At 56.9% G+C, this 21,913-nt stretch overlaps 1 protein-coding gene across 3 annotated transcripts in view; it reads right to left on the bottom strand.

Moving 5' to 3' along the window:
* Positions 1–1,038: 1,038 nt before the first annotated feature.
* EFR3B (EFR3 homolog B) overlaps positions 1,039–21,913 on the bottom strand; it is a 71,357-nt gene continuing 50,482 nt past the window's right edge. The window contains exons 5-23 of one of the 3 annotated variants that reach the window (XM_037146784.2): positions 21,362–21,483; positions 17,667–17,816; positions 16,364–16,498; positions 15,857–15,935; positions 15,085–15,220; positions 14,658–14,819; positions 13,720–13,831; positions 13,335–13,386; positions 10,856–11,028; positions 10,347–10,422; positions 9,738–9,899; positions 8,521–8,652; positions 7,507–7,574; positions 6,641–6,768; positions 5,795–5,886; positions 4,517–4,565; positions 3,292–3,398; positions 2,113–2,162; positions 1,039–1,762 (exon numbers count right to left, since the gene is read on the bottom strand). In XM_037146784.2, the coding sequence (XP_037002679.1) occupies positions 1,657–1,762; positions 2,113–2,162; positions 3,292–3,398; positions 4,517–4,565; positions 5,795–5,886; positions 6,641–6,768; positions 7,507–7,574; positions 8,521–8,652; positions 9,738–9,899; positions 10,347–10,422; positions 10,856–11,028; positions 13,335–13,386; positions 13,720–13,831; positions 14,658–14,819; positions 15,085–15,220; positions 15,857–15,935; positions 16,364–16,498; positions 17,667–17,816; positions 21,362–21,483 (2,091 nt within the window). In that variant the 3' untranslated portion in view covers positions 1,039–1,656. The remainder of the gene's footprint in view (positions 1,763–2,112; positions 2,163–3,291; positions 3,399–4,516; positions 4,566–5,794; positions 5,887–6,640; positions 6,769–7,506; positions 7,575–8,520; positions 8,653–9,737; positions 9,900–10,346; positions 10,423–10,855; positions 11,029–13,334; positions 13,387–13,719; positions 13,832–14,657; positions 14,820–15,084; positions 15,221–15,856; positions 15,936–16,363; positions 16,499–17,666; positions 17,817–21,361; positions 21,484–21,913) is intronic. The other 2 variants (XM_037146785.2, XM_037146786.2) reach the window with 2 other exon arrangements.

Below are 21,913 nucleotides of genomic sequence, written 5' to 3'. Positions count from 1 at the left end.
GCCCGGATCATCACGTGCAGCCTCGCCGAGGTATACCCAGTCTCAGCAGAGCCCAGCCCTTCTGACCCCACCCACGCCGCCTAAAACTGTACCCTAAAAGAGAGTCTTTTGGGTCAAGCAATCAATTTGCCCTCCCTCTTTTTATAAAACAAATTCTCCACAGAAGAATAACTTGGCTATTCACACCTTATTGTGAATGGAGTTTCACTGGAAGAGAAGAACTATTTGGGGCCATAGGGCGCTGTCTCGCTGCGGAATGGGGGGCAGGGAGCTGGGGGGCAGGGAGCGGGGAGAGCCCAGGTGGGGTCCTGTTAGAGACACGGATGCCCCAGGAGGGCAAAGGGGAAGCAGAGGGCACAACAGGCAGCCTCGGGCCCCTCCTCCTAACACAGACAGGCCGATGGGACTCGGGAAATGGGAAACCCAAAGGGGTCTCCACCGCTCTCCCCAGGCCTGAAGCTTCGGCAGTGGGCACTGCGGTCAGACTTTGTCCGAAGAGTAAAAGGAATAAAAATTAAAAAATCATTCCAGTATCGGGTGCCGGATCCTTCTTTCCTCACATGAAACATCCAGAAGGCCGACTTCTGACATCCTTGAGCCCCAAAGTGCTCCACTGCCACTATCGTCCCCTCCCCCCGCAGCCCAGCCAGGCCAGGAGCCTCTTCCGCAGGGGACGGAGAGGCAGGCCTGGCGCCGGCCGTTCCTCCTCTTTTCGAGTCATGAGAACCAGATCAGCTGGCGCTGCCCTCCCTCAACCCAGAGGCTGTAGAAACACGGCAGTCTCCCCACCAAGAAAGGTAACAAGGAGAGAGAGAGCTCAACTCAGAGAAACATCCGGAAGGGGGAGAACATGGGAGGGCCAAGCAAGCTCCCTCTGAGCAAAGGAGGTGAGAAGACACTGCACAGGGTCTGCCCCCTGCTGCCTGCTGCCCCTCTGAGGGGGTGGGGGTGGGGGTGAGGCAGGCCCGGCCTGGGGAGAGCCCGCCCCACCAGCAGCCGCCTGACCTTCATTCCCTCCTTTGTTACCGCCCCGCCCCCACCGCCCCGCCACGGCTGTGATATCTCTACCGCAGCTCCTGCTCTAAGGGCCCAACATTAATTAATAACAGAGAGAATCACGAAAAGACAGCTGGCAGGGTGAACAGGAGAGTGGAAGAGACACTGGGGACTTGAGGGCCTTGGGGCTGGAGGGAGGGGGTGCTCTGGGGACACAGTCACCCCACCCTCCAGCTGCCACAGCAGGGCTCCCTCCGGACTGCAGCCCACGGCTTCCTCTGACCACTTAGTCCTGTCCGGGGTCGGGGAGAGGGCACCTGTGCCCTTCCCACCCCCACACCACAAAAGCCTCTCACTTGTCGCACATGTGGGAGCTCTCGGGACCTCAGACACTGCACAGTTATTGGCCCCGTGGCACAAAGGTGGAGACTGCAGGGTACAGGCGAGATGCTTATGGGCCCTAGAGGGGCAGGTCCCCTCAGGGAAGACAAGGGGCTATGGGGAAGGCCTGAGGCCCCACCTTGCTTAGCTGGGAAGGGGCTGCCCTTGCCAAGGTGACCTCTTCTGAGATCCCAGTGAGCTGTGCACGCAGTAGGGGTGGTGGTGAGGGGGAGCGGCTCCCTCAGACCCCACCCCGCCGAGGAGCTCCATGCTGGGACTTCAGTACACACACAGATCTGGAAACTTCATCTCGTAGACGGGGATGGAGTGGTTCTGAGGCTGGCCGTAGGCTGCAGTGATGGTTCCTGATGGGCTCGGCGGGGGCCTGGGGCAGGGACACATGGAGGGCAAGGGCTGAGGACAGGGTCCCGCCCCATGCCTTTCGAGTTGTTCTAGAACCTACAGCAGGCTCTGCAGTGACACTGTTGCTTTAGAAAGTAAAGTCTCTGCCTGGGAAACAAGGACCCCTGGCTCTTTTCCCTGTTCACCGAGCCGTCTCTTGTCCCTCCCTAGCCTCCATTTCCTTTTCTGGGGAGAGTTGGTGGCTGATTCCAGCCCTGGAGACAGAGGCGGGAGAGAGGGAGGACTGGAGACCAGTGTGAGAGGAAGACTCAGGAGGGGGAGCCCAAGCTGGACGGCAGAGGGAGGGGGCCCCTGGCCAGGGCTGCCACTTACCGGATGGTGATTTCAAAGATCTGATTGAGTTTGCTCTGCAGCAGCGATGCCTAGACACAAACAGAGGCAGGGTGAGCCGGGCGCCCCTCCGCCGACTGTCCCCAGCCCGCCTGTCCAGGGCTCGCACTGCAGATCCGGGCAGTGCAGCCTCAGGAAGGGAACGCTCTGGTATTGTCTGGGCCCCTGGCTGTGGGGTCAGGTTGGGCAGAGCCGCCCAGCCAGCCTGCTGGGGACAACATGGAGACTGGGAGGGGGCAGTTCTTGAAGGACCCTTAGCTCTTCCAAGTGAGAGAGCCAGGCCTGCCAGGCCTGGAGTCAGGAGGCTCAGGGCTGTTTCCAGGTTTCCTGAACCCAAAGAAGCAGCGGTGCAAAATCGGGGGTTAGGGTAGATGCTCCCTCGGGTCCCTCCCGGCTCCACTCAGTCCTCTCTCAGAGTGTGCTGTGCATGTGTTCAGTGACCGGGGCCTCCACCCGAGCGCCAGGGATGAGCGGCACCAGCTTCTGGAGAGGGTTGGGTAGCAGGCCCCCAAATCTGCCTTATACTTACATATATTTATATATATAATTATTATAGTGCATATTAAGTATGTATATTAGAAAATACATAATAGAAAAGGCTGATACATGTATTTTTATGGAGAAGAAAAAGCACAGTAACGTAGGAGTTAGTTGTAAATTTTGGACCTTTGTAATTGTAACCCATTGTTACGAAGACGAGCACCGTGACTAACCAACCCTGGCCCATACACTCAATTTCGAGAAACATCTGTGCTCCTCCGTCACAGCTGGTACCATGGTCGTGGAACCAACCTGCAGAACGGTCACCATGAGAATGAAATAAGCGAACAAATGCAAGATGTCCCGGCGTAAGGTCAGTCCTGTTTGCGTACTCGCTACTACGATACTAGCTGTTAGGGTCTGCCTGTCGGGCACTGGAGCTCCTGGGGCCAGGACTCCTCCCTCGTATGAAAAGTGTGAGGTCTGAAGGCCCGTGTGACTCGTAGCCACGTCTTTTGGTTTCACGGGGAAACAGTGTAGGGCTGGGACACTGTCGGCATCGAAACCCTAATTTCTGGTCAGCAAAAGTGCCAAGATCTTCTAGAACGCCCAGTCCCGCCCTGGGCCCAACTCTGGGTCCCTGTGGTCCCCAGGGACGCACCCTCGCTAGGCCCCGCTTACCCTGGCCCCACAGTGGGCTGCTATCTCCTCGAACGGCGCCTTCTGGAACTTTTCCACCACCTGCCGCCGCCGCTCACGCTCCTGCTCCTCAACAGCCACACTGTCCACTGCAGCACAGAGTTCAGTCGGCTTCCAGTCCTCCCCCAGCCCCCACGGGGGCAGGGGCTATAGAAGGTAGAGCGCTGGGGGGACCCCTCCCTGGAGCTCTGTCTGTGACTGCAGCCTGGCTCTGCCCTCTGCCCGTGGGCATGGAGGGAGGGCAGGGTGCTGTCCCTTGGCCCCTGGAGGGCCGGACTTTTCCCTGATTCTGCCTGAGGGCTCAGCCTCCTTCCGTGTGTGAGGGTTTGAGAACCAGCAGAGCTGGCCCTTCAGCTGGGCTTCGAAAGCCCCAGGTAGCCACACTGCCACCAGGACTTGTCACCAGAAGTCCCTGGAGCAGGAAGTATTCTAGGGGGAGGGGGCGGGATTTGGAAAGGAGCATCAGCAATGGAAAAGCCACAAAGTCCACAAAAGCCAATGCAAATCCCCTATGATAGGGTGGTGTGTGGCTGTTTAGGCTTCTACATACTCCTCTTGGAATCCAAAGCGAGTTAGGAAAAAAGGGGAGGGGCCTCAAACCTGTCTGTCATTCTCTCCTTAAGAAGGCATGTTACATTTAGAAAGAGTACTGGCATTGATAACAGAAGTGAGAAAGGTTTGGCATCTGAAGACGGAATTTGTCGCCAGCATCCAAAGAGTTCTCTCTTTTGGAATACTTCACTGCCCAGTCCTTCAGACAGAAGGCATGATACTATATTTCAAAATCTATTGCCATTATGAAATAAATAGTAATATGATTTGTTCTCAATATTCCTCATTGGTCAACTTGCTGTTTTGTATGAAATTCTATCAAAAACTAGTCAAAGTATTTATAAGCAAATTGCTTGTTACCTGCATGGCTGTGACCCTCAGTGCGTCACTTTTAAAGGCCGCCATCAGGAGAAAAAAGGCCACCTGACCTGAGACACGCAGGGTGCCCTGCTGGTGCCCAGCAGGCGGGCAGGGCTATTCACTTCAGCTTTGGCTGCTGGGATGGGTTTGGAAGGAGGAAGCCACCAGCCTCTGTCCTCACGTCTGTGCTGAAGGGCCCTATGTGGGCAGCAGAAGGGGCTGCTCACGCCCATTGGCAACCAGGACCCAGCTCCGCCCTACCCCCACCTGGAACCCCTGGGGGCCTCTCACTCACCAATGGCCTTTTTCAGTGTCTCATAGGTGATCTCCTCGGCAGGCACTCGCTGAGGGAGAGGGGACAAGTGTTCAGAAAGGTGAGGCAGGGAGGAGGCAGCCCTGGCTCCCGCAGTCGGCTGGCAGCCTGTCACTTTGCAGCAGAATGTCCCAGTGGGCCGACACTGCCTTGGGACACCCACCTTCTCACCAAGGTCTCCTCTGGGAGCTCCCCAAGAGCAGGGAGGTGGGGGTGGAGGAGCTAATTCTCCCTCAGAGCCTCACCAAAAAGAACTCTGTTCCCTCCCCCTGGCTTCCTCCCCTGGTGGGAGGAAGACACTGTGATTCAAAAACGTCTTCAGAGACCTAACAAAAAACGTCGGAAGTGAGAGGAGATTATTACGGCATCTGCGAATATAATCTCCAACGTAGATTTCAAGAACTGAGTACCATTTTTGAGGACTTAGGATATTAAATTATCCATGATGGGATCTGAATATTAAATTAAGTAAGAAATGCTGAGGTCGGGTGGAGGACGTGGGCCACAGGACCTCAGTCGTCTGGAGAGCCATGAAGGGCGGTGGAAAGTAACAAAACCCAAACAAGGGTGCTCGGTGGACGTGTGCCCTTAAGTCAGATGCTGAAAACAGGGCAGGAGCTTGGACCGAACCCCAGGAATGCCCCAGAGGACTGTGGCCTCCTGGAGGCGAGACCCGTGACTCACTCATGTCCTGCCGCTCCCACGTGATCCCAAGTGGGAGACGCTGACATGGGGGAGAACGACCTCATTGACGAGTCTGATGAGGGACATTAGTCAGGCTAGTGGCTCCCGTGGTGGGGCGTGGGGGGTGGGGGGCAGTGCATTCCACCTATAAACACTTCAGTATGTTCTAAAACGCCTTTTGTGACAGATGAGAACATTGGACTATAGCCGGAGGATTGGTCACACTAAGGCGTTCCTGATCACTGGGTTAAGTATGTCAATAGCAGAGGAGACCTTGGTGAGGTGGGGCGTCTGGTCAGCAACACTGTTTTAGCCCCCGACCGAGGTGTGCACACACTCGTACGTCACGGAGTGTAGCAGGGAGGACGATGGACACAAGTATCTTTTCCAGACGGAAATGTCTACGAGGTATATGACGACAGTGAGGAAACGGGACTTCCTGGGAAAGTGATGTTTTGCGTGACCTTAAATGTGCTGTGTAGGTGCAGAGGGTCTGCCTGCACAGGGGGCGGGAGCCAGTTCCCCCACCCGGATGCAGGGCTTCCCCAGACAGTGTATGGAGAAGGAGACACTCACCTCCTCCTTCTCGGGGCTGTTCCTGGATTCCACCTCCACCTGCAGGGAAATGGTTTCTCCAATGCTCTTCCTCTTGGATAAGCGGTCCTCATCTGGGGAAGGAGAAGCCAGAAGCTCACGTTCCCAGCCCTCAGAGGGCAGGCCTGGTCAGGCCCCCATGCCGGCTCCCAAGCCTGTGTCTCCGCCTGGCACACTGTCCTTCAAGGGCGCAGCACACATACAGGCTACCGGTGGACTCCAGAGAGGGCCGTGGCCTTCCCTGCTCAGCTTTCAGTGGGGAGTTCTGCTCTTTAGGACTAAGACTCTGAAACCACCAATGGGCACAAAGAAGCTGCTTCTGACCAGAAAGCCCATCTCTACTCATGTCAGCACCATCTGCACCGAGTGCCAGGGGCTGTTGTTTCTCCACGGTTACCATGCGCGTCCGCACATGGTTACCATCCCTGTTTCCCGTGACTTCCCCACCAGCCCTCTCCGGCAACTGCTGCTGATATCCCTGTTTTACAGGCGAGGAAACCGGGACTCAGAGGTGCCATGAGCCTCGTCTAAGATTTTCCAGGAAGTCAGTCACAGAGAACGGGGTCTCTGTAGCCCATGCGTGGCACCATGGGGCCTCTCCCACCCACCAGCCAGGCTATCTTGCGGGCCAGTTGCTCCTCAGGACCCTGCACGGAGGAGGAGAAGTGGGGGGATCCAGAGGGTCTCGCCGCAGTTCTTCACTGTGTCTTCGCTCTCGTGTGACACCCAAGATGCCTTGGAAGGCGACTGACACGCCTTACACTCAGGCCCTTGCCTGGCCACGAAAAGCCAGAGGCAGGCTTGGACGTCCCTGAATAGAGCCCATACCTGTCAGCTGAGGGCTGTAGGGCAGGCAGAGCCTGTCCGCGTTGTAGCCACTGCCCCCCAGGACTTCACTGATCTTGCTCTGGCGGAAGAGGAACTCGATCACCACGCCATCCAGGTTCTGAGACAGCCTGGAGATGAAGGAGGGAAGGGGCAGGTGAGAACCACGGGTAACTAGGGTGATTTCCTAACGACTTTCCTTATTACAAAGGGGATGTTCATTGTGCAAAATGACAGAGCTGCAAATGGAAAAAAAATCACCCGGAATCCCACTTTCCAGATAACCTTGAGGGCGCAGAATCCTGCAGCTGTGCACATGTCTGTGATGTGTGCACATGGCCCCACCCCCACGTTCCTGCCCCAGCACCCAGTTGGTGGACCCATTCTACAGGGACTATTTCACAGTAGCTGCTCTTCCAGGCCACTGTGAACGGCCACCAGTGGTCTGTCACGTGGGCCGTAATCAATAAAGCCGCCCCTGCTGCTGGACATTGTAATTTTTTCGGGATAGCTTTTCCTCTGATGCTGAAGTGAGCCTGGCCCAGGGACTCTGACAATTCTGACAGTGCCACCGGCGCTTCCTCGCGGCAGCGTCTCATCTGGAACAGCTGCTCCAGGATTGTTTCCTGTGGGCGTGGCCAAAGCTCCCAGAGGTGGCTTCGCCTACCCTGTATGGTCAAGATGGCTCAGGGTGTGTGTTCCACTTACCTAATGAGGGTCAAACTTGACCCAGGACCTACAGGCCACAGGCAAGGTCCACTTTTGGCCTTGGAGCGCACAGAAGCCTGAGCCCCTGCCTCAGACTGACCTCCCTCCTATTCAGCTGCTGCCTTGGGTGCCCTGGACCACGCCCCAGGTGCGCTCCTCACCTGGGCCGCTCCACAAACACGTCCTCAGGGAGCATGTATGGAGCCTCTTTCTTCCTGGTCTCTATCACCTGGAGTTTGGGAGGAATCACAAGGTGAGAGCTGGGTTTGGCGGGGACAGGGAGCAGGGAACAGCAAAGGAAAGAGCTCCCACCTGCTGCCCGCACCCCAGAGTTCCCCACTCCCACAGTCCGGAGGCAGAGCACCCTACAGCTGGGCTTCTGAGGGAGAAACTCGGATCAACAGTGACCCCCAGAGCAGCCTGAGATGCCCAGGTAGTCTGTGCAAGCTACTCCCAGTGACGCATGGGCATTAAGTGTCTTCCAAATGCAAGGGACTCTGCTCCGAGGGACTGCTCTTTCTTGCTTCTGGGCCCATTCCCATTTTCTCTGTAAACCCGAAAACTGGAGCAGAGGTCACACCATTTCCCGAGCCCCGGTGAGGTGCACACACGTCCTGATGGACAGGGGCCTGCTGCGTTTCGCTCAGTATCCTTTGCAAATTTTTGACAAGGAAGGTGGAAGCTATTGAGATTGTGAAAGGTGGGAGGACAGTCGACGGGCAAGTATATGGGGAGGCGAGTATGGGATGCTGCTACCTGCTGTTTTTACTGAGAGGGTGTCTGGGCCTGGCCCTTCCCACACTCCCGCAGCAGCCCGGAGGGCGGAGCTCCTGCCCTGCTCGGGTGGCCTGGGGCCCACAAACACAGCACCGCCCCCCACACCCCCCGCTCAGGCCAGCTGAGACCGGAGGTTTCTTGTTTCATTTTCTAGTGCATTTTCCATTAGACATCATATCATTCCACCTATAAACACTTCAGTATGTTCTAAAACGCCTTTTGTGACAGATGAGAACATTGGACTATAGCCGGAGGATTGGTCACACTAAGGCGTTCCTGATCACTGGGTTAAGTATGTCAATAGCAGGGCGATCACGTGGGAAGCTGTCCGTTTTTTTCCGAAAAGAAACCCGGAAGGAGACAGACGCAGCGCTCGTGAAGAGGACGTCACAGCCCACCTCGTGGATGTGCTGGCAGAAGGCAGGCACGGTCGTCAGCTGGCTGATGAGGTTCAGGTAGGCGGCGCCCAGCGCATAGAGGGCGCAGCGGTTGTACACAGGCAGGTTCTCTTCGTTGACCTGGGCCAGGTCCTGCGGCAACACAGAGGGGCCTCTGCAGTTTCTAACGGACAGTCGTATAGGAGCTGCAGCCTCCATTTACCCTCGCCCCCATCGTAAGGAGACGGCCCACCGCTCTAGGCTAAGCCTTTTTTCAGCATCTGCTCTGTCATCTCTTGGAAGTCAGAGGCCACCCTTATTAAAGCTGAAGCGAATGGTCCCTGGAGAAATCCATGGGGACGGCGGCCTCAACCCCCACGTGGCAGTTCCAGCTTCAGTGACGTTGCCTGTCCCAACCCTCGTCATCAAGCCCACCTGCAGGACGCTGTGGCCTTCACTTCAGACCTGGGCTTGCTAAATTGGGTTCACATGTTAACCCGAGAAAGGCATGGGAGTTACCAGGGAATAGGATATCAAGAAATCTCAAGTTCTGGAATGAAGACAATCCTGGCGTCTGGGCTGGCCTTGCAGGATTCAGCACCGCCAGGCAGGTGGCACCGCCAGGCAGGTGGCCTACGACTCACCGCCACTGAATTCCCGGGCTTGCCACGAGTCAGGAAACGATGCCTGCCCAGCTTCAGGACCGGGGGACCCCTACCTTCTAGGTCTGAAGGACGTACCCCAGTGGCTAGAGCAGGCTTCCACCCAGGCAGACCCTGAAAGCCTAAAGCCCTATGTAGTGTCCTGCTGATGAATCACAGGGAGACCCGTGGATCTACAGCCCCCAGGCCCGGGGGCAGAACCAGGAATGTGTATTTTTAATAAGTGCTTGAGGTGATGCAGAAGCACAGCCAGGTTGGGAACCGGGGGATTTGCTTTGGAGTCACCTGGGGCTTGCAAGCACCCTCTTGGCAACCCTTGGAGTCCCATTCAGACCCTGCAGGAGACTTTAACTACTAGGGGCTGAGGGGTATGTTTGAATGACCCTCTCCCCTGGGTCTCCATTAGCCTGAGAATGGGCTAAAGCCATGACTGAAGCATTCTTCACGGTTTGTGGTCTTTGTGGAGGAATGGCCAACTGAAGGCACTATTTTCCTGGGCTCCCAAACACGCGTTAAGCAGTTGCTACTCAGCACTCTGATTGGTCCTCTCCCCTGACCCCAGCCGCACGTCCTGACCTGGACGGCCAGCACCAGGCGGATGAGGTCCACCACCACCTCCTCGTTGGCCAGCTCGGTGCTGATGAGTGCCAGCAAGCTGTAGAGCGCCTCGTAGTGCTTCTGCAGGTTCGTCTCCTCCTTACAGCTCAGGTAGATGTGCCTATAGAGCTGCTGGGAGTGCTGGAGGTGCAAGACGGGTGCAGCAAGGCCATGGGTGGGGCAGCAGGGGTGAGGAGGACAGAAAAATCGATCAGCAGGCGTGGGAAGGCCTGTGTACCCCACTTCTGCCCCCAGGGAGAGGCTGTTTTTCAAGCCGACGCCAGGGGGTGTGAACACGGGCAGGGGTGCACATCCAGGGGAAGCTGGGACCAGTCGAACCAGCAGCAAAAACTGCTGCCCAAATAGTTCAGAACACAGTCACTGGTCCTCACTTGGCCTTGGTGATGATGAATATGACCCTGGGGCTTGACACCCACGTGGGTCGGCTGGTCATACTGCTGATGTGCAGTCAAAGTGGGAGGAGATCAGCTCTGGGGCAGAGGTCAGCACTGACATGGGCACCAGGTCAGGGCCAACGGGGACTGGCTGGCCCAGGGCTCTCTGCATCTTGAGGTCACATTCACTAACCTTCTTCATGAAGACAGTGTCCTGTCGGGAGCACTTGTCCACTTTCAGCTTCAGGACAGAGATGTCACTCAGGGTACTGGAAGGGGACAGAGAAGCTACCTTAGTGTGAAGCCACTCAGAGCTCATGTGGTGTCACCGGGCTTTGTCCCGATGTCATTAGTTGTCCCAAAGCCTACTGGTGCTCCTCCAGCCCTAGCTCCTAGCCCGCTCTCTACTTTCTCCCACGTTCTCTAGTTCCTGTCCCTTTTTCTTAAAAGTTGTTTGAGATTCTTCTCTTCATCCTCACCTGAAAACTCCCTTTAGAACGTGGTCTTTATCACCCAAATCTCCCATCCACCTGCTTCTCCCCCAGGTAAGCACCTCCCCTCATGGGACCCCAGGTCCACGTCTGTGACTGGTTCTCCGGTCGGCCTCACTGAATCTCTGAATTGTGCTCCTGTCTGCACGTGTGGCCCTGTCGGGAGTCTTCTCCCAACACACATCAACAGGGAAGGAAACCTCAAGTTCACCTGATGGACGAGAACTTGTGGCGGTTTCCATGGCGATCAATGAAACTGATGAGAATCTCTAGAACGAAGAGACGGATCTCTGCGTCATCCATGAGTGCGGTGGACAGGAGGCGGTCCAGGAAGTTGCTGGGCAGAGCTGACATCATGTTGTTGCACTGGAAACCTGTGGACACCTGCAAGGGAGCCCAGCACGGCTGTGCTCGGAATGCTGGCCCTCTCAGCAGCCCACTGAGGTTGGGTCTGAAGCAGCCATCGTCTCTGGCATCTCCCAGTCCAGACTCCCTAGTCCAGACCCACCCCAGGCCTGGGCCCTGGATGCCTTAGGTAGCTTTTCTGAACATGCCAGTGTCTACCTAGACAACCTCAGCTAAGCACGGTAGACATGTGGTTGGATGGAGAGAGTGCGCAGGAGCATTATATGGCTAAAAGCAAGCAGGGAATGAGTGCTGGAGGGGAGCAGGAGCCGGGAAGCCTCTGAATTTACATTCTGGGCCATCAGAGCACAGCTGATAAAGACTCACTGTAAATACAATACTTGGCTAAGAGTGGGGATAGTCCCAGAGAAATGGAGAGACCATGGAAGAACCTATAGCCGGGCTGAGGAATGAGAACCCAGGCACACGGCAGCAGCCAAGAGCGCACACGGCATTTGACTACATCTCTCCTAGCGTGTCCCCCAGGGGGGTCTCCGGGTAAAGCTGGCTGGCACAGACACTTCCTTTGTGATGTCAAAGCAGTCAAAAGCAGCAAAACATATTTACTGTTTAGCCCACATACTATAAAACAAAGCCTTTGATGATTCAGCAGGCCCTGGAGGGCCGGGCAAAACCCAGCGCCATCAACAGTAAACCTCTGGGTTCCCTGAAGGGGGACGGATCAGAGTGCGCCCCAAACTACCACCTCAATAAGATGCCGAGTACAAATCAATGAGGGCAAACTCAGTAAAGAGTTGGCAGGGGTACCCAGGTGGAGGAGGCCACCAGATGTGGGCAGCATTGGCATGAAAAGCTTTATGAGAATAGTGACATAAAAGGCGTGGGCTGGGAGAGGGGAGGGGAGACACACGAGTGGGAGGGAGGAGGGGGCTGCGCAGAGCGCCTGGGCTGGAACAGAGAAGGCGGAAGGATGTGATGGGGGCCTGGGGAGGGAAGGGGGACTGGAGACCTCCCGACGTCCGTCTGAGAGGACAGGCACACTTCATTCCACTGTGCTCCCCCCTGCACTTCACAGACACCTCACTGTTTTACAGGTGGAGGGTAAGACCCTCCACCAGCACAAAGATCACAACTTGCCGAAGGCTCGGGTAATGATTAGCATTTTTAGCAATAAAGTAATTAATTAACTGATTAATGAGAGAGGGGAAGGGAAGAAGAAAGCGAGGGAGAGAAACATCCTTGTGTGAGAGAAACATCAGTCAGTTGCCTCTTGAACGTGCCCCAAATAGGGACTGAACTCACAACCAGGCATGCGCCCTCACTGGGAATCAAACTGGTGACCTTTGACTTTGCGGGTCGATGCCCAACCCACTGAGTCACACCAATCAGGGTGCAATAAAGTGTTTTTTAAATCAGGTATGAACGTTGGGTTTTAGACATAATGCAACTGCATACTTAACAGACTGCGGTATGCATAGTGTAAACATAGCTTTCATATGCACCAGGAATCTGAAAAACTCGTGCGACTCGCTTTCCTGCAATACCCACTTTCCTGTGGGCTCTGGAACCGAGCCTGCGGTGTCTCCCAGGTGTCCTGCCTGAGATCTGGCTGTGTCACCGGAAACTGAGACCTATTCTCTAACAAGGAGCAACATGTGGGGAACAGCATTTCTAGAAAGTTCTTGTGGTTGTATTTAGGATAGGTGAGGCGGGATGGGGGTTGTCCAGAGTCTATGCCAGGCTGTGCGTGAGTAGCTGGGGAGCTCGTCACAGACTCAGAGTCAGGACCCCATGCAGGCTGGCAGCTCAGAGTCTGCGGTTTAGCAAGGTGGCCATAGGGATGACACCTGAGAACAATGCATCTAGACTCCAGTGACGGCTGCAAAGATGTGCCCGTATTTCCCCATTTATAAAACAGTGCACATTTATGTACACTTTTTGCCCAAATGTTTGAGGGAAGAGTGAGGGTGCGCATTGTACCTGGGTATGATGGTTATGTACTGCAGCTATAATAATCCCGTGCTGAATGCGCCCCAAAAGGCGGGTGCACATTATACACAGCCAAACACGGTAAAAAGAGGGATATAAAACCCCAGTGAAGGGAAAGCTTACAGTTGAGAGAAACAGAGCGGGGAAGGGTCTGGGCAGGTCCTTGGAGGGGCCAGGGGTGGGAGCCAGTAGATTCTGTCCCGGAGCAGAGATGACAAGGCTGTCAGTAGCTGATAAGGAGCCTTTGCGAAGGTTAGAAACTGGCAACGTCCCTAGGCCTTGGGAGGAGCTTGCTCTCGCAGGGGCAGAGCAGGGAAGGGACAGGAGGGGCTCACCTGAAGGAGGGATTTCAGCAGCATAATCTGGGTCAGCCGGTTCCGGTTCTCCCTGCAGACCAGAGACACATGTGCTCACCAGGATGGTGATTCGGGCGGACACCCCACACTTGCCTGCACAGTTCTCCCTCATGATTAGATCTCCACGAGGCTTATCTTGTTGGGCTACCCAGGACAGTGCCAGGAAGCAGGCCAGGGAATTAATGGGTCCCCCCAAGGAGGGAGGTAGTGACTGGAGGGGAGCCCACATAATTGCTGTGGGACCCAGGAGCAGAGGAAGAGAAAAGTGGGGGCAGAACCAGGAAGGCGAGAGTGGAAAACGCGGGCAAGGGCAGCTAGGCCGGCCGGCAGAGGAGGGAGCGGGAGGCAGGCCTGGCAGACTTACCCGGTCCTGCCCGCCTCCACGGGGTGGTGCAGGGAGGGCAGCGGGACCTTGCTCATGATGAAGAGGATCACCTCCGAGCGCTGGTACGTGGGCAACGTGCTGGCGAAGGAGCCTGCGGAGAGGACAGTGGAGAGGGTTGGCTCAGGCGAGGCCACAGCTGCCGAGGTCTCCCGGGTCAGGCTTTCAGCTGAGCCAGCTACCGCGGGGAGTGTGGGCTGCTTCTTTGTGGGCGGGGGGATGACAATCGACACCCCGAGGAGAAAAGACTCCGAGGGACTGGTCCAGGCTCCAGTTCCTCCGCGAGGGACTGGTCCAGGCTCCAGTTCCTCCGCGTGTTACTCCTGAGACTGAGGCGTGGGTCTCCGGGATGGAGAACCTGGACGCTGGGACCCGGGCAGCAGCCCAAGGTGCCCACCCAGGCACGGTCACTGGCTGCTCTGTGGGGTGCCCTTGGGTGAGTCACACCTCTGTGGATCTCAGTGGCTTCATCTCCGACCAGGGATCAGGTCTGCCCGGCCTACTTCTCAGGAAGGCCCTGGAAGTGATGACCCTCACCTGTGAGGCGGCTTTATAGTTTTCCTCCACACCCACACGTGTACTCATTTCTCACGGCTTCCTCCATTCCTTCTTCCCTCCCATTTGTTCTCCTCACTCCCCACCGCCCTCCAACCTCTCCAACCTGGAGGCAACACGCAGGCCAAACGGAAGGGTTCGCCTCTCTGAGCCTGTGATCTGCAGTCCAGGCGGAGAAGCCCATGAAGGTGGTCTGGGCTCTCACTCATGCCTGACCTGGGGGGTCTGGGAGCTGCGCACACCAGGGACTGACTCCACCCCACGCCATGTTGGTGAGCGATGAACAGAGGACAACTTTACAATGGCCTGGACTGAAGTCCTCATGGGGGCCCTTTCCAGGCCACGCCCCACCCCGGGGCCAGCACCTATGGTCTTGATGACAGCCTCCTGGAACATGCACTCTTCGTGCTCCTTGATGATCTTGGTGCCCAGGCTGATGGCCCCGTCGTAGCTCCCGGTCAGGGCGTAGTCGATGCTGAGCCGCAGCTGCCTCAGCAGAGTGTTGAACATCTCCAGCACCGTGGGCCCTGAGTGCAGCGTGGCGGGAAACCCAGAGTTCAGGGCTGGCACCCCTCGTTCATTCTTCCCTTGTTCATTCGTCCCTGCCCTGCACTTCCAGCCAGGGGTTTTCTCTGCCCTCACCTTCCCGCTGACCTCTTCAACCCGGGAAAGCCGGCTCTGACACCTCCCGCAGGTGCCTTGCCCTCTTCCGGGAGGGGAGGCACCTCCCACCAGGGGCAGCTCCTTGTCCTTGCAGGGTTCCCAGCCCCACTCCTTTCCCGGGCACCTTACCCACGGAGCCGGTGGCTGCGATGACGGCGGCCTCCGACAGGACCTCCACGATGCCCGCCCGCACGGTGGCCGCGCTGCGGCTGTTGGCGTCCAGGTGGCTCAGGAGCTGCTGGATAACCAGGTGGGAGTGCTGCGGCTGGGGGGAGGAAGACGTGCTGGCCCCAGACAGCCACCCCCACGTGGCCTCGGGCCGGGCAGCCCTGGACAGGGCCCACAGGCAGGGCTGGGCAAAAGTGAGGCGGCCCCGATTCCTTTTCCTGAGCCCCTCCCCCCTTGGCCCAACGAAGAACAGAGGCCAATCCCAGCAACGACCTGGATCTCCACCATTTTCCTGGGCTCTTCCACCCCCAAGGGGGCAAAAATCAATTGGAAGATATCACCTTCCTTTTCATTTTCCCAGGTCTTATTTAAGGGCCACGAGAGGCTGCACGGTTTAGTCTAGTGCTGCTCCAAGTGTGGCCGTGGTCTGGTGACAATCTGAGGTCTGATGCCCTATTTGTACGCAGAGCTAAGCGCAGCCACGGAGAGCGAGTGCCGAGTAAGCAACTCAACACCGCCGCTGTGGCCAAGCCCGGTCAGTGGGCTGTACTCTGCACGGACTTCTTGTCTAATTTTTCTATGCATCCTTTAAAACTGGACTTTGTTGGTCTGTGATGGGTTGAAAATAAGACTGAACTGGCCTTAGAAAGCTGGCTTTGTCTGTAAGGGCCCTGCCCTGCTCCTAGAGGTGCCCTTGGCCAGGGGACACGTGGGACCAGGGGAGCTGCCGTACCTGAATTGAATACATGATGATTTTAAAGCAACGGATGGCGAACACCTTGGGTTCCCACAGAGAGTGGTTGTCCAGATGGCTGTGAGGGAGACAATATGGGGGAATGGCTGTGAAACGCAGTGATGTGAGGAAGGAGAGAGAGCCTGGGGGCAGAGGGGACCTGGCGCTCACACAGCTCCAGGTAAGTGGGAGCAAGGGAGCGGGAGGCCAGTCCCAGGCCAGTCCCAGCCTCAGAGCTGGAAGGAGGTCAAGGAGCAGGCGCTGCAGCTGTGGATTTAGGAGTGAACCAGGTTCCTTCCTTCAGCTTTGGGGGCCCTCCTACCAACTCCTCTGCCTCAAACTGCACTTGGCCACTGTGTGGTGGATTTTGTTGTCCCAGTGCAGGGGACACAGGCACAGAGAAGGACACAGCACCACAACAGGAACACCTCCTTCCCTCCCCACCAGTCAGCAGGTGGATGCCAGATGGAAACCATTCCCTTGGGGGAGGGGTGGGGAGGGACTCACATGAGAACAGGTTTGATGGCGTTCTTGATGTTGCCGAAGGCGGCCCGGCCCAGCAGTTCCCGAAGGCACCTCTCAGCCAGCTCCGCTGGGTTCTCCTTTTCCTTCTCAGGGGCTTGGAGGGGTGAGGGCGAGCGGCTGTGGGGACACACAGCCCCGGGGGTGAGGGGTGCAAAGCGAGGTGGGGAGCAGGCTTTGTGCGCACCTGGGTCTCCATGCTGCAGCCTGGGTCTCCATGCTGCAGGCGTGCAAACGGTGACCGCAGGACGAGCAGGGGTCTGATGCAGGTCACAGGGGCAACGGTGCGCCCGTCAGAAGTTAAACGGGGTACAGAGGCCCAGAGTGGAGGAAGATGGTGGGCAAAGGGATAAAGTTTTCTTGGAAATCCTGAAGGATGGGCCTGATGTCCCTCTTTCAGGAAGACAGACCCCCTGAGCACCACACGCCCAGTGAGTCACTGGTCACGAGTGTCTCCAGGCTCCGGGGGGACTTTGGAAGGACAAAAAGAGATGTGGTGAGAAAAGAGAGGTGCAGGATAGCAGAAAGCAAAATAAAGTGGGAGACAGGAGAAGGGAGAGGGAAATGGGAAAGGAAAGAGGCACAGCGGTTGGCCCAGGTGTGACTTGGTGGTACCTGAGTCACAGGAGGTGGGCTCAGATCTGGTCAGAAGGATCCCTAAGACTCAGGGCCCTGAGACCACAGGGCAATCTTGTCAGTGAGGTGCAATTCCAGAAACAGCCACCAGAGGACACACGTACTCTCCCTGCCTCCGTAGCAGAAAGTGAGGGACCTAATCCAGCCAAGATGCAAGGGGTGGTGAACACTTCCCTCCGTCCCATTTCACAGAGGGGAAGAACAGGGGGTGGGGACAGGTTGCATTCCCGGTCTGGGGGCTTCCGAATTAAAACCCAATGCCTGCAATTTGTGTTGCAGGGCTGCTGGAGGGCACGTTTTAGGAAACGAGGAGGGAGGGGAGGTCAGGGAAGCATAGTCCTCAGTCACTGGAGCCATCCATGCAAGGCATTTTAAAACCGCCTTGGCCTGCTGCTTCCAGAGAGACAGTGGTCACCTCGGGACATGGTTCTTTGCTCTCACCAGCACACTCACCCCCGCGGAGCCACACCATTGCGGTCCTTCCTTCATGCACTCAGACCTTAACGGGTACAGCAGGTGGGCAGAAAGCCGACCCTGGAGTCTTTGCAGACTAGCCCCCCGAAGCCAAGACCCTTGGCCTCACAGCTAGGTGCTAGCAGGCAGTTTGCGGGGCTGTGCGACTGTGGCCCAGATCCCGCCCTGGCCGGCCTACCTCTCCGCCTCCTCCACGTGCTGCAGGTTGAAGAGCAGCGACGGGACGATCTTGTCCATGTGCTGAGGGTCCCAGATGTTGGCCTGCAGTTCGTCGTTCACTGTCTTCCTCACCACCCCTTGCAGCCCTTTGATGCCCGACATTCGGATTCTGCGAGGAGAGGGTGAGGTGAGGCCGGGAAGCCCTCCTACTCCAGGAGGTCTGGCTTCTGTGGCAAGTGCGGGGGTGAGGGATGCATCCACCCGTCGAAGGCAGAGTGGGGCCCACCTTCCACTCTTCCTGCAGCTCGGGCTTCTGCCTGGCCGGCTTCCTGTGCTGGTGGGCACAAGCCCGGGAGACCATGTTTTCTGGCTGCCTTTGCCCGGGTACCACCCAGGCTTCACCCCTAAGGTTCCCCCTCTTTAGTGCTCAACTGGGTTTGTTCCAGCTGGAGCCCAAGACACAGGAGCTCACAGCAATGAGGCCGATCCAGGGTGAGCGAGACATACTCGGGTGGGGGCTGGAGTGGGAGGCACAGGGCTCCCAGGCTCTCCTGGCACGAAAGGGTTTAGACTGGGGCCAAGCTGGCTGAGAAACCATAGGGGAAACTGAGTCACAGCACAGCGGAGGCCCTTTCACACACACCCCTGGTCCCCACTGTGCTTGCTGAGGGTCAGCGCGGCTCTGCAGAGGGGTCCCTCTTTACTGGCCTTTTATTTCAGCTTTAAGTTCCTTTTTTTAAAAGAAAATCAAACTGCTTTTTCTAATTATAAAGTAACACAAGCAAATTATAGAAAAATGTAAAGAAGATTTACCGCGACCGTAACGACTCAGCGATAACCATTACTGGCCTTCGGTGTCTTTCCTTCCCTCTACACGTAATGTACAACAGGATTGAGAAGCTACGACATATACAATATGTATTTTCCCCCATAACATTTTATCGTACACATTTTTCTGTATCATTAACTCTTCACAGCAGGCGTGAAGTAGTGTCGTAAGAACTTTCTGAACGGGTCCCCTATTGGTCATGTAAGTTGTTTCTACATTTGTTGCTGTAACAGCACTGCGAGGAACCTCACTGAATAAAAGGCTTTACGACATTTCAGATCATTGCCACGAGTGGAATCACTGAGTCGAAGCTGAGGAACGGAGGCCTCTTGGCGCTGCCAAATTCCTCTCCCAGCGCCGGCGCGTGCGCAGTGGGCCCGTGCCAGCCTCGCTGCTGTGAGTCGGCTCTGGGATCTCATTTCGGCATCTGCTCTAATTTTATGGCTCAGAAAATTCCTCTCATCTTGCAGCTACTTCAGCTTGGATCTGTTTGATGATTAGTGGAGCTGAGCAGTTTTCCTAAATATGCAGTTGCCGTCTGCATCTTCAACTTCAGTTTGAAGTGCGGTTAGAAGGGTGCTCCCCGGTCCTTACCTAGTGGCCGTGCCTGGGTGGTGAGAGGGCCTGACAGCAACGGGGACCTTGGCCCAGGACGGGTCCGGGCTGCTGACAGTGAACAAGGACTCCCCAGGGAACCCTCAGCCGCTCTGATGCTGACCCTCTAGTCAAGACCCTGAGCCAGAGGCTGCCCAGGCCGGGGAAGGAAGTAACTGAACAGTACTCCACTAACCGTCCTGGGCTCTGGGTCAGCGGTGCTACCTGACGTACTACAGAATAGATCCCAAACCCGCCGACTCCTGTGCCACCCCAGGTAGCCTGGCTGGCAAGAAAGCAGGCCCAGTGGGTGGAACATGGTCTTCCCGGGGCTTCCTCATCGTGGCTGTGAGTTAAGTTTTCTTCTTGCCTTCAGCCCCCCCCAGAGTTCCTTCCACACGTGTACGCAGTTCACTCCACGACACCCAGAGCTGGCTCACCCTTTCGGAGTCGATTCCTAAAGACCAGACCTGGGGGACAGGAAGCCCCTCACTTCTCCTTGTCGGGGCTCAGTGCAAGTGGCCCAATGTCTCTGAGCCCCAGGGGACAATGGCACACAGACACACACACACACACACACACACACACACACACACCTATTTAAGGGACCCAAGGGTGGTTCTTGGAAAGGGACTCTGGGCTCTGCAAAGGCTGTGAATGAAAGGCGGGCCTCTGGGGAAAGAGGCTGCAGGAGATTGTAAGACAAAGACAACGAGAGGTAGGGAGGGGGTCATGCCAGGACCGCAGCCCCCCACAGGCCTTCCCCGCTTGCATGGACGGCAAGTGCCAGGCTGTGGGTGCAAAGAGCACAGCCCAGTTGCCGGGAGCAAACCTGAGCAACGCTTCCCCCAATGTGCCGCACGCTCCCAACACTGTCAGAATGCGGTGCTGGCTGTGGCTGCTTCTGCACCTACCACTATGGACTGTGTGTGTATGTGAGGAGTGTGAGTACATGCACGATGCACAAGTGTGTGTGACCATGTGAATGATTGTGTGTGAGTGTGTGACTGCATGAGTGTGTATGTGTGGGGGGGTGGCAGGAGAAGTGTCCCCTCCACCCCCACTCCTGAAAGCTTGGCATCGTCTGAGAGGCCGCCACTTGTTACAGCATCACCTGGGTACCGCCCTGCACCTTCCCCCACACCTGCTTCTGGGCAGGCCCCACCTGCTGCGGGCCCCTCTGCCCCTTCACAGCCACTTCGAGTGAGGTGGCTACTGCAGGGGCCAACACTGGAGAGGAGACAAGGAACTCCTTTCTCCCATGGCCCCCACTGGCCTCCTCGTGTGCACCGAGGTAGCACAGCCCAGGGGGCGCACAACTGGTTCAGGAGAATGGAGACTGGGGACCGGCCCCGTAGTCACTCCGAGGCCACAGGTTTGGAAGCTTTGAGAACCAGCAACCCAGGGGATGGAGGGATTCACTCTGTTACTCCAATCCGGACCGTCAGCTGTGGCAAGCAGGCTGTTGTTAGGGGTGCATGGGGCTCCCCAACCCTGCTGTTGTTGCACAGAACTCGGGGCCCCTCTGAAGTGCTGAGGCATCATGTGCGTTTGGGACAAGCCACTGGAGAAGCGGTCCTACTGCGCGCACACTGGCCATGCGGCCGCTGCGCACCCCCCCCCTTTCTTCTCCGGCTACCCCCGCAGCTTTGGTGAAAGCACAGCCCAGCCCCTGTCCCTCCCTCCTTCCCCTTTCAAACACAGTCTCTAGTTCGCACAGCAGCGACCCACTTCTACCCCTCCTGGACCCTGTAGTTCCAAGGACAGTGCTTGCCACATCACACCTGTGTTTCATCAGTCCGACGCCGCCGGGCCCACGCTACCTGTCTGTCAGCACGTGTCGTTCTTTGATTTTACTTCAGGGTTTTATTTCTGTGTGGATCAGTGTATTATTGTGACTTAAGGATTTTTTTTCGTGCTTGAGTATGCACATGTAAATGTATTCTGTAACTCAAGATATGTATCTGAAAACACCCATCCATTCATTCATTCACGCACTGAGCAAGTTTCGACTGAGTCCCTGCTGCTCCCCGGCCACTGCTCTAACCCTCGGGAGACATCAGAGAACAAAACCACGGTTCCTGCCCTCACAGAGCTCACATTGTAGGTGATGGGGGGGCAGACAGCAGACACGAAACACAGTGAGTAAGTTATGAAGCATGTTTGAAGAGGACGCAGGCTGTGGGCGGGGGAGGGGCGGAGCAGGATGCGGGAGGTGAATGGGGATGCTCAGGGGAGGGCGTCAGGGACCAGGGGACCTGGGGGCCCAGGCCGGGCCTCCCGCCACTCACTTGGTCTTGATTTCCGAGTCGTCGTGGCTGGAGTGGCACATCTCGCTGAAGCGGGACACGAAGAAGTCATAGCTGCGGTGATAGGACGGAGTGTCCTCCTCAATGTTGGCGAACTTCACGAACTGCCCAGCAGGAGAGGGAGGGAAAGGCAGGTGAGAGGCGACCTGCTGTGCTCCTCACCTTTGAGATCCCGGACTTGGCACCTCCAGGGCTCCCCGGCCATGTCACAGCCGGGGGAGCAGCATGTCCGGGCAGCCCCACGTCCCAGGACCCAGCGGTGGCCCGCCTCCCAGAGGGCACTGGTTCCAAATCCTAGAGTTCCCGTCTACACAACGAGACAGGGCCCCGCGGCCCTTCTCGCCCTTCCCTGCTGGATGGAAGAGCAGAGGGAGACAGTGAAGCGGGCCCTGTGAAACTTTGGCTTCCCATCACGTCCAGGGCTGCACCAAGGACAGACAGGGGGCCTGGGGGGAATGACACCCAACCAGAGCAAAAGCCCTCCCTCATCAGAGCGTGGGGCGCGACCCTGGAATGCATTTTGGGAAGCAAGGA

The sequence above is a fragment of the Artibeus jamaicensis genome, unplaced genomic scaffold, assembly GCF_021234435.1.
Source record: "Artibeus jamaicensis isolate MK-2021 breed Jamaican fruit bat unplaced genomic scaffold, CSHL_Jam_final contig_465, whole genome shotgun sequence".
Lineage (NCBI taxonomy): Eukaryota > Metazoa > Chordata > Mammalia > Chiroptera > Phyllostomidae > Artibeus > Artibeus jamaicensis.
This window is presented reverse-complemented; position numbering and strand designations above follow the sequence as displayed.